The sequence below is a fragment of the Vollenhovia emeryi genome, unplaced genomic scaffold (genome assembly GCF_000949405.1).
Source record: "Vollenhovia emeryi isolate VEMERY1.0 unplaced genomic scaffold, V.emery_V1.0 DF939134.1, whole genome shotgun sequence".
NCBI classification, from domain to species: domain Eukaryota; kingdom Metazoa; phylum Arthropoda; class Insecta; order Hymenoptera; family Formicidae; genus Vollenhovia; species Vollenhovia emeryi.
Window position 1 is genome coordinate 2,566,130 of NW_011967232.1, and position 12,622 is coordinate 2,578,751.

Consider the following 12,622-nt stretch of genomic DNA (forward strand, 5'->3'; position numbering starts at 1 on the left):
GATCGGACAAGAGTCGGCTAACCTCACTTGGTCCGACGTCGCGCCGCGATCGAATAATGACAGTCGGTTGCCGTGATATCGCCAACGTTGGCCCGTGAGTCGACATCGGACAAGAGTCGGCTAACCTCACTTGGGCCGACGTCGCGCCGCGATCGAATAATGGCAGTCGGTTTGCTGTGATATCGCCACTGTCGGCCCGACGTTCACGTCGGACAAAGGTCGGCAAACCTTACATGGGATTAAGTTCGGTTCAAATAACTATCTGTGACGGCTGAAACACCTTTTAATAAAAATAACATAAAATTTGTTCTTACTATTGTTAAGTTTAAGACGATAATCTTGTGACGGAAGAATACGTAAAATCACTGGAATTTATGTAAATATTTCACAATACGTAACTTAACGTATTTAAAAAATAGATTATCCAGCGTCGTACAGAAAATACGGCTGACTTCGTCTTCACTCAGCGTTCCCGAACGTCATTCAGAGCAGATTTGAGAAAATGGCGACTTTTGTCTTCTTCTAGGTAGCCCATTCATAGTCGTAGAAGTGGACGATGAAGCAATCGTTTCAAATCGGTCGTTAGCAAGAAAGTCGTTCGGAGGATCTTTCGGCTCAAAAAGAAGAGAAAGATATCTCGAGAAAGTTTCTACCTATAATCGTCGTGCGGTCTTTAATCTAAAATCGCGTGAAATCTGAATCCTCCCATTCTACCTATTCACTCTTTTGATTTAAAATTACAAGATTTCAGGGAAAAAAAATCAATCTTCAACGCAACGATGGTATTAGCGATTATTACGTCGTATGATTGATTTTGTTGAAAACGCTATTAATTAATTTGAGAAAGCGTATCAAATATGTAAACGCGAGTAAACTTAATTATTATTAATACCTCAGTTCTAATCGCGATATAGCTTAAGTACGCAATTATTGGTAAAGTATGGGGCTTTGAAACAGCGTGATATTACGTAAAACAGCACAACAAGCAATTACACGCTAATAATTAGTCGACTGTGTACGCAATAATACAAGTTTCCATGGTAAAGTTTCTTGTGCACAGAGCATATGTCGTAAACATACTTAATAACGTAACCGCGTTAATTAACGGCAACGATTTGTCTTTCCGCTAATGTTTCCTAATATCGAATAATGAACCGATAAACATGGCCCAATACACCTTTGTTTGCCATTACTAAACAGTTCGCTCATTTTAGTTGATTCGGTATCCCGTTGCTCCTCGCAAATCAAGCTTATTCAGCGTCGGGACGGCCTTTAATTCGCGCAACAATGCTTTTCACGCGTTATGCGCTGCGCGGTCAGGTTCGAACCCCGTTAAACGCTCCGTTTGTGCGACAGGACTCCATTAAATATTATCGTGACATTAGGATTGCCAGTAAACTTGGGGGTATATCTGCCGCGGTGCGAAGAGGGAGTGGGGAAAAGTTCACCGAGATGTCAAACAGTTTCTGCCCGCGGATACCGACAGACCGTGAAACTTCGGGACGATGTGCCCGCTGTTGCTGGATACGATACTTCTTGGCATTCCCGCCGTGGCAGTCTCGCATGCTTTATTGAGAAGTTTGCCCGATACCTCGAAAGGTTAACGTGGATTACAGCAATGGAGCTTTTTTCTAGTACTCCTAATTCCCAGCGCCCTGCAACTCCCCGCTCTCCCTTACGCTTCGCCTTCTTCAGGCGCTTCGTGCTCCGTAAGGTGCCAAGGATACCGAATCGATCACGATACCCTACTCGCAACGGCGGAGCGGACCGTGTAAATTTCCACCTCCACACCGTCGACGTTTCTCATTAATCGCTGATCGATCTCCTTGCTGGGTGATTAACGTCTCGTACGGCGATAGGCGAAAGAGTAACGGCAGCGGTGTCAATGGGAGATCGAGACCGGAAGAAGAGAACAATCAAATGGAGAGAGAGAGAGAGAGAGAGAGAGAGAGAAGAGGAAAGGGGAGATAGACCGGTCAGCGGACAACTGTGCTGACGAATCCCTGAAAGCGAGCGACGGGCGAGGTCGGGCGTTCTCCAAAAAGCATGCCGATATATGCTCGAAATAAACACGAGATATTACGGATGATACGGCTGCGAGCGAAATCGTAACGGCTGTTAATTCATCATACGCCGTAACGGTAACAGCTATTCGTCTTCTATACGTCACATAAGTATGCGTTGGCACTCGTTGAGGTATTGGAGCGTAAGGAGACACAAGGCATAATTTCCTCTCGCCCCACTATGAAGCACATAATGAATTCGCGCACCATGCATAGCTGTGTCACGTGTCACGAGGGAAACTTTGAGCCCGTGTCATTATGAAATAGCAGTCGCACACATTACACGATGTTGTTACGTGGCATTTGAACGGCGATGACGGCGAGAACGGATATCCCGCCGTCAGGAAAAGAAGCCGGAAAGTTTATTACATGATAATACCGCTTTCAGCAACAAAAAGCGTAATCTGATATACGACGCATTATCATTCAAGATGCAAAATTCGATAACTTATTTAATACTGCAATCTCTTCGCAGAAGTTCTATTAAGACATAGAACTTTATGTTTAATAACTAGTTTGTGTTTTCTTCGTAAAAGTAGCTTATAATGCGCATACAATCTAATCTTTTCCGTCTTCTTATAAAAGTTGAATATAAATAATGTCTAATGAATATGAAAGCATTTCTTACTCGAAAGATATATAGATTTGTACACACATGCATAATACAACTTTTTAATTGCATCTAAATAATAACAATATATCTTATCAAATTCGTCACGAAATCACATGTCAAATCAAATATATACAAGCAAAAATTACCAGAAAAAGATATTAGTGGTTAAAAGTTTATCCATTGTAGCATATGACTTAGACGAATATTCAATGAAATGGTAATTGTATACTCGGTTGTATCGCATTCTGTTGATAAAAAAGTAAAATATCTACTTTTAAGAAGATAGATTTTCTTCCGAGAGAGCTCGAATAATAGCTTAAATTTCGCACCACGATCTCGCTGTTACTTATCGAGAAGCACGACATTTCCTTCTCAAGACGTAGCATGTTCCTCCGAGAAATAGATCTTTTCTTATTACACCACTATGCAAACGTAACTCAACGTCGATACAAGTAATCACAAGTCTACAGATATCCGATAAGTCACGTTGATTCTCCGATTCTATAATATTAAAGATTAAAAAGATGATGTGGATGACATATTTAGAGTCCGAGTTATGTAACACTTGATTTTAAAAAGATAGAACTTTTATGACAAGTTAATAACCGTTCCTGCGAAGATCCGACAAGCTCCGGAAACTTCGGACTTGATCCTCGAGAAGCTGAAAACCTGGAAGAGTGGACACCTTCCACATCAATACTTTATACAAGTATAACGTAAGACATTTCTAAGCGGAGTCTGATTATACGGTAAATGCAATAAAAAATGCGTGTCGTTTTTCAGTATATTTTCAAATAAAGCCGAGAGAATCTGAGAAATGTAAAACTGAGGAGCCAAGATTAAAACTTACTATATATAATATTCTAATGCATAGGAAACAATTGTAGATGTACAGCACGAACGATGAACCAAAGATTATTAATTAGCCCTTTTTATCTCGCATAATTTTTGGAAAGAAAAAATTATTTGATACCTGAAATTCAAGTCTTCTCAAATAATTGAGTAAAACAGCTTTTCATCGAGGATTTGCTTTAATCCCGAATTCATTGTACGGCTGTTGCGATACCAATTGTAAGAAGTAAAACAGGAAAATCCTATGTGCATCGTAATATATTGCAGACAGATTAGATAACGGTTCTCGCGTTCGTTAATGTTAAAATCTTACATTTTGTTTCTACTGAATATACCCGAAATTCGTATTACGAGGAAAGCTTGATTCACCACGTACAATGTTTATGCGTTCCCTTTCGTGCTAAGAACAATGGCTCCGAGAGCAACCCACCAAAGAGTTTCCGTTTCCGGGGTTACCAGCCTTCTTCGAGCTTAGTCGTGCATTTGTATGTATGCGTTGATGCGCGTTAATGTGTAATTTATAGAAAGGAAGTCATATATATTCTATTAATAAATAAAAAGTTTGTCGAACATTATTACATAGGGTTGAATTGTCGGGTAACTAAAAAATTATTTAACTGATGAAAATTCCTATATACATATTAGAGACAAAGAGTCAATTTTTTCAACGTCAAAATAAAATTATTCTTAACGTAATAAAGTGATATAATTTACAAGAAACTAATATAATGATTCCACATAAACTGGAACTTTTAAAAATTCGAACATCAAACTTCAATCGAAAGCCAACTGTTGTAGAATATTCCTTGTTTTTATTAATTTAAACTTAAGTACTTTTGCAAATTATGGAGCGTACGATTGAACGTATTGTGACTCGAATGATCTCCTCTCATCTCAAGTTTTTCATGTGATGTGCGCGAAAGAAGTATCTTTGCTCTTTGTAGGCCTTTAAAAGCGGTACAAGTATCGGTGCATGAAAACGCACTAGAACTGCAGAGACAGAATCGGTGTCGGCGGTTGCGGCCGTGTCGGCAATCTGGACGCGCGCAAAACAGCGCTTGCAGCTGACGTTTTACACTTTGCGGTGGCTGATGGTAGCCAGATAGGTTCCTCGAATTGTCCTCCTCCCCGTGCGCAATCATCCTTGTCGCTTCAACCTGGCAAAGTTCGCACAACTCGTCCTGAGAACTGACCTCAGAATTTTCATAAAAATTCAGACCTATCGGGAAAACAGCCGCCTTTTCCACCTTCCGATCTCCGCTTAAAAGTATTCCACAATTGGAAACCGATATGTTCGCGTTTGATACTTTACATACTTATTTTTTTCTGAATAAAAGGCATTCCAATGTTAATGGAAAGACGATTTTTAAAAATCTTTTTTACTAAAATAATTATTTTTTTGCGTACAATTAAGTTGACTTCAATTATCAGAATAAAATATTTTTCTATGGATACGTTTATGTCATTCAAATTTGTTAACTTTTCGAGAAACGAAACTGTTACAAAGTTGTGTATAAAATATTCTGTGCACAAGAGGTCTTTTCGTGCATTGTATTGATCTTGCTGGTCTGACATTTTCCTCCAGATTCAATTGCAAAGTACAAGAACATTAAGCAATGTAACACAAAATGAGACTAAAAATCAATAAAACACATGGTTTTATTAATAATAGATATTATGTAATGTCGATTACTACATAATTTTGAAAACAATGTCCAAGGCAGAAATGGAGTATTCTATACTGTACGAGGAGCAGGAGCCGATTGGCGATTGGACGGGCAACCGCGTGGAAATTAATTAGCGAGCCAATTTAACTTTAACGACCGTTCGATTCCATAGAGTTTCCGGCGAGGTGTGTACATTGATAATAATTTCCCCGAATGCGCACCACTACCTTAACCATTGGAAAAGTTTTCCAAGTTAATTTTCTGATTGCGCCTGTTGATTTCACCGCGCGAAACAAGCTCATGAGAAGATATTTCTCATAATTCTCCCCGTAATGTTTGATAAATTCTACTGAAAATATTACATAAACATATGATACTTGGCAAGTAACCAACAGCCAATATGAATATATCTACAAGTATGCAATCGCAATGAAGAAATAATTTGTCACGTACTTAATGTGATTATAATTGAAGCTGTTAAAAGAAAATATCACACTGTATGAATAGTTATCGCACATTTGTATGTATGCATTGGCACACGTATCAAACGTAACTCCCTCAAAGCAAGTACGATCTTTTGCAACAAGATTTTATTTCCGTAAGAGGATCCGAAACTTTCGATTACTGTTTGGACGTATCTATGCGTCGTGACCCCTCATTCAATCGATCGCCTTGAAATTTTTATGACGTAACAAATCTGCTACTGCATGCGCAACTCAAAAGTTCCGAAATCGCACCATCGCGAATCATTCCGAAATAAATGAGTGCACCGAATGTAGGAGCGCGTTGTAAAAGTTTAATACGGCGATAAGGATATTTATATAAATATTTAATCGCTGTAATTAGATTTTATAATTTACATCTATATTTTTGGTATACACAAATTCCGTACTAGACTTATTATAAACTAATAATGTCTAGTTATATCTACATTATTTATAACAAACCTAGTAACACATTTGAATATATGATATATTGATACATCATACATTCAAATATAAACGATAAACGATATATATTGTATTTTTTTAATCATATAATGTGTGTGTGTGTGTGTGTATGTTATATCTTTATAAACATATTCAAGCTTGTGGCTCAACATACGATTTTCATAATAATTTGCCGTCATTCTGATGGTTTATGAAAATTTATTAGACACGCTATTAGTGTTTATATATGTACATTATAAACTATGATAATATGCATTTAGTGAGCAAAATCTCTCTCTCTCCCCCCCTTCCGTTATTAATTAAAGTTTATAAATCCAATTGAAGATCATTTTTATTAATGTGTATACGTACAAGATCAATGCATATCTATAGATCTCTGTGATGCGATCAGTTAAAAAGTCACCTATATCTTACTATAAAGTTCCTGAGTACGTATACATATAAGCTTACAAATTGACTTAATGCGATATTAATAAACTGACCAAATATTTAATGTTGGATCACGCGTCTGTAAGCTCAGCTTTGTTCGGGCATGAGACGTCGTCCATCGAGATTTCATCGGACATGCAACGAGACGGACTGACGAGAAAAAAAAGACGCCGCACGTCGGCGCAACTGCGCGTCCTGATACGTTCGCGTCAACTCGCTAAGTTAAATTTTCAACGATGTTCAGAAGCGCCCGAGCACCGAACATCACATAAGAGATCGTCCGCTCAGACACGCGTCTCTATTTGCATAACAGAGGCGCGTTGCATAATGGAAATTGCCCCGCGTTGTATAACATTGCGTGCTTGCATCGTGTGCACACGCTGCCCGCCGAGAAAGAGAAAGGAATTTCTCTCATTCGCGTGCTGGCGAATAATTAGCAGGCCTGCCCGTGACATGAAGTTTGAAGCTGTTGCTGACTGGATATGCACAGCTACCTTACATTTTCCGCATTCCTTAGGCAGATTGGGGTCACTAAATAAGAAATTACCTCGCACGAATGCAGTCCGTGAGTTTTCCGATTACATGCAAGTAAATCTTTCTTAACAATACAACGCGAATATTTCATTAATCTCTGCCTGGTTTTGTTGTGATAAAGCGATAACTATGAGAAGACCTTAACTACTGTTCCCCTCATAATGCAGTACGTCTATATACATATATGGACGCTTAAGCGTTATATTTATACATTATTATCACTTTGCTATTGATTTTAGCTCTAATTGTTTTATTAATTCATCTACAATTGTTTTTGGTAGTAATGTTTTGTTTTCTTGACTAGCGGACTTCTGTTTCAAATTTGTCTACGAAAATTTTCTTATGTATTTACGATATTTGCGTATTAATATCAAACTTTTGTAAACAAATAGATTAATTCTTATTAACCACATATTAAGAGAGAATTAAATTTGTGGGAAGCATTTAAAATATTTTAAATTTAACTTTTCTGTAAATTTTCTTACAATTTGGTTTAAATGCGGTATTTTATACTGCTTCTTATCGACACGGCGCGGCGGTTCCTTACTTTTTTCATTCGTTTCTATTTTTACCTCAGGTAAAATACATTTAGTAACAGCGGGTAATTACACGTTCATGTCGCTTCATGAAGCAGAAAGTAGAAGATTGATTGCAAATACAATACGCTCGATGATGAAAACACATAAGCTTCAATCATTATATGTATATATTTTGAAATTATTGATACACGAACATTCGAATCCTAAGTGCCCATCCATTATACGCACATGGAAACCAACACGATCGACAATGATACAGCATCTTGAGATAAGACGATTAGGGTTACACGCGTTAGCAGCTACGATCAATGATCGCTATGTAGTGTTCGACGTACCAGAAGCATTTTAATCGATGACGTTTGGATGCAATCCAATTTTATAAGTATTTTGTAGTCAGCTATTCTTTTATCTACCTGAATGCAAGCGTGCAGCATTTTAATAGATATCCTAATGGAAATTATGACATAAAATATCACGCTGCCATTTATATTTCCTTCCGCCCGGACACGGTTATCGGAAAATAATTGCATATCACGTAATCACTCTACGGTGTAGACTGCAAAACATTAAATTCGCGATTTATTTCACGTCCAATTTTGCTTCCATTTATTACGGCATTGCAAAATCATATATCACGCAAATATTGCTTTAAAGCAAACTATATTTAGTATACAATATACGCTCGTCGCTTAAATAATAATGCACGGTAGTAATGTATCCTGTATTCAAATTGATATTATTCTAAAGAACTCGGTGATTAATAAATAGGCGTGCACGTTTCTATAAATTTGAATGTATCAGCATTTGCATGCAATCAAGATACATAAATATTATGCATAAAAGATATCTCACAGAGATGGCAAATAAAACTGGAAGGAATATCAGTGAGCAATAAAACGCGGAAACCTCTGAAACAATTATACGTAGTTTACAAATAAGACACAATTTATATTAATTTCTTTATATATACGTATAGCATATTATCATATCTGATTTATTATGTACCTTTTTATACATTGAATTGGCGTCGTTTCTATGCTGTATGCTTTGATAGCCTTCCAGCGCCACTATATATCTTGGCAATTCGTCGACCGCGTGTCATTGATTTTCCCAGAGAATTTTCCCAAGAGAAGTCGAAGCAATATTAAGAATTAGACATTAATCTCTCTATTCCTCTCACTATTTCTTTCTTCAAACCTTAATTTAACAGTCTCCTAGTAGTTGCCCAATAATGAAAGGAAATCACGTTTGGACGTTTGCTGTACGTCTGATTGAAATTCTGGATTTACTACTGACATGTCAGCGGCAAGAGTTCCGATTGAGAAAAATATTCGTTCAATCTCATTTTCCGTACAGCTTATATTTCTTCATCAAATCACAAACACATTGTTTGTATTTCGTCCTATAATTACTCATTTAAAGTATGTTACGTATGTCCAATAACTCTATACCATTAGTATCGTTGAAATGCATTGAATTCCAATTGTCGCGAAATATTCGCCCTCCGCTCACATTTCGTATCCCCCCCTGTTTTTGACATTCTTATCGTCTTAATAAGAATATTGGGCCTAATATTTTATTCACACATTGGTAGTGCATCCGCGTATTTAGATTATTGTTGGAAGAAACATTAACATACAATTTAACGATTTATAATTAAATAATTACTATTACAAAACCTTACAATATATTGTAATAATGATATTATGGGATAATTATTATTCACTCTAATGATCAATCAATAATTCTCCAGGTTCTGTAATTCTGCAGAAAAATAAGAGAAATTTTAAAAATAGTATTGGTAATAACATAGTAATTAATTATCGAGAGAACGTGTGACATTTTATAAGTATCCGACATATTATTAGAAATTTATCATCTCTTGTCATTTTTCAGAATAAACAATTCTAGACTTTTATTCATTTCGGTGAACGACAGAATTAATGTAAACCAACATATGGTTCGTGCATCTTAAATTCACTGCTTCGTACCGTCTGGTACCTGTGTACAGTATATACACAATATTGATCCAGGCTATTCACGATTTGCTTGTTCTTTTCATTCGCGTTGTTCTTGTTACCATCTTTAAAAATGTAAAATGGCCAATAGTCATGCCCCCGTCCAATCTTTCATTCGATAAATCATCGATTTTGCTTTATTCCTACCATCTTTCCATCTCATTTTATAGCGACTTCCATTATTGGCGCTCGGTTCCGCTAACAATACCAATTAGCACTTCCATAAATTCGAGGCTTTTTCCGTTTCCCTGCGGATAATACTTCTGTGTCACGCCACCATGTGCACTCCACAAATTTTCATTTAACCATGTACGCGGTTTTATCGTTATTTAAGTCCTTGTTTTTGAATGCTAGGAAATTTACTAAAAGCGCCCGACTTTTTGCTAATTCCGCACGCGTATGACTTTTAATAAGGAATCAACGTTTAATTTTCTTTTGTGTAATTTTATATGAACGGTGGTTTTTTTGCACAAAATTACACACGAGTAAATTAATTTTAAGGTATTTCACCGTGGATTCATACATTTCCAAATGATATTTACTAATTACATAAACCTGTAATTCCTTTTAGTTATGCTAAATACGTAATTATAAACTACCTTTAACGCATCTTAAATGCAAAGATGTTCCGTTCTTCGACTAATTTTATAATATGCACCCAGGCAATGTAAAGTTTAATTATGTTGACCAAGGAAGAACAATGATACCTGCGAGAAAAACTGCATACACTCCAATATCTCCTACAATATTACGAAACTAGAACAACACAATAAAAAGTATTAAAAAATACTGAAATGGTGGCATGACTTTATGAAGAAAGTTTCGCAAAATGGCATGTCGAGTTAAGTCAGATTTATGGTATAACCATAATGGATAGTACATACGAAGAGCTTGCATTCGGATGTCGTGCTTTCCTTATGCATTTCACCAGATAGACTCGCGTTTCTCTTTCACACATCGCAAAGTTTAACACTACAATTTTCGTTGACGTTAAGCAGGATTTACCGGGATGTCACATAATTTGATACACGAGATATTCTCGTTTGGAATTAGATGATCTTGACGGGTCTTTGATACGAGAAGCTTTAGGCACGAAACATTTTCACGATCAACGATAATCAATGCCTTAGGCGCGTAACTGAGAAATTGTCTGTATACCCTTCGACAAAAAGTACGGGTGAGCACTTACCTTCGGATGAATGCACCAATGTAACGAAGATCCATACAGTCCACGGGACGAAAACAGCAGTGATTATTGTCATATTTATTAGTCTCGTGAATTGTTCTTTAATTCTCGTTTAATTTTCGTCACGTACACGCACTGGTACAAAACCTACGCGAGCCGGAGTCTAGATGCAGACTGACTTGTCCTATGGAGTCCAGCAGGAGCAACACGACACGCATGCGTCCTGGCTTCCACGTGCCTGTCTCTTTCGTATCTTTACTAGTCACAGGGACAATTGTGATTTCCCGGACATCCTCATTCTATCTCATTGCGTAGGAGGATTGAAGGTGCCTTCGAACGTGTTACGCGAATGTGTTACATTATCTCGTTCACCGTCTCTCGTGTGTCATCCTCGAGCGATTTTCAAGTTTAGAGATCGTACGCGGTCTTACACAAAATACACATGAAATATGCGATTCATTCATTCACCTCGATCCCTTTTTTTACAAGAGGATTTGCGTCACGCGTGTTCATATTATAAAATGCAGATGTTTCACATTCAAATCGATGATAAAAAGTGAACACGGAAACGACGTCTGCGCCGAAGAAATATCTCTAACAATCGATGAAACTTATATGCACAAGTCTTCCACACAGTTGCCTCTTTTGCATTTTTACTAGTCACAGAGAGACAATTGTAATTTGCCGGATATCTTCGTTCTATCTCATTGAGCAGGAAATCCAAAGATACCTTCGGTACCAAGCGGATCGTATGAGACGTTATTGCTTTTATAGTCTCTCTTATGTACGTATTTTTTTTTATTCAATTCGATTTGCGCTTTGCAAGAAGGGAAGAAATTCAATTGAATTAAAAGCGATCATAAAGAAGAATTTGGATTGAAACGAGGTTGTAGATACCATGCTAAATCGATACAAACGTACTATCTTTTAACCGATAGATTTACCACGAGCTGTTAAACTTGAAAAAGTGAAAGATATAAGACTACAGGTGACGCCTTAACCTTTAAGTTTCAAGCTGATTTCAGCGTTAAACTTAATAAATCTAGCATATTATTTTAATATTTTATTGTAATATCTTTTAATAAAATACCTCAATCCTGGCTGAGGTAATATTTTTCACAATAAATTTCTGCCAGTTCTGGTCGAATTATTTGCCTGTTATTTAATCACTGGCAAAGAAAATATCACTCATGTTTTTTAATAAAATTTTTCTTTCTTTAATGTCTTAAATGTTTAACAGAAATAGGCCTTTGTGGCAATTGTTATATCGTTAGCCGAATTTGTGTTGCAAAGGAAACACAGAACAAAACAAAATAAAAAGAAATAAAATTTCCACGAGATCTCGTCAAAATCCCGTTGCTCTCCGGAAAAGAGTGTATTAGGCACCGCTCATTGTTCCTGAAATTAATACCGGAAACCGCAACTCTGCCTTTACAAACGGCACCGCGGCGTGTACACGCTTTGATAACGCTAGATGCAGGGAATAGGGAAACGGAATGGAAATAATTCGCCAGGCCGTTGAGGCAGCCCCGGGATTAGTGTAAGCCGTTAGAGGTACGTTCTCGCCTCTCGGGCGTGCATACAGCAACATTTCTTCTCTAAGAGTATTGAGGCTAAAGAAGAAAGGCAGAGGCAGGGGCAGAGCGGTAGAGATGATCGAGAAGAAAGGGAAGGATGCGGGCAAAGGCAAAAGGGGAGAGATAAAAGGAAGGATGCGAGAACGACGCCGGAAGTGAGCAAACATATTCCATCGAACGGGCGTCGTTAGTAC

General features: G+C 37.4%; 1 protein-coding gene across 1 annotated transcript in view; it reads right to left on the reverse strand.

Moving 5' to 3' along the window:
- The window catches only part of LOC105567825 (neurotrimin), a 187,638-nt gene extending 176,610 nt beyond the window's left edge, over window positions 1–11,028 (reverse strand). The window contains exon 1 of the mRNA XM_012023027.1: window positions 10,855–11,028. Within this exon, the coding sequence (XP_011878417.1) occupies window positions 10,855–10,927 (73 nt within the window). The 5' untranslated portion in view covers window positions 10,928–11,028. The remainder of the gene's footprint in view (window positions 1–10,854) is intronic.
- Between the last annotated feature and the right edge of the window lie 1,594 nt (window positions 11,029–12,622).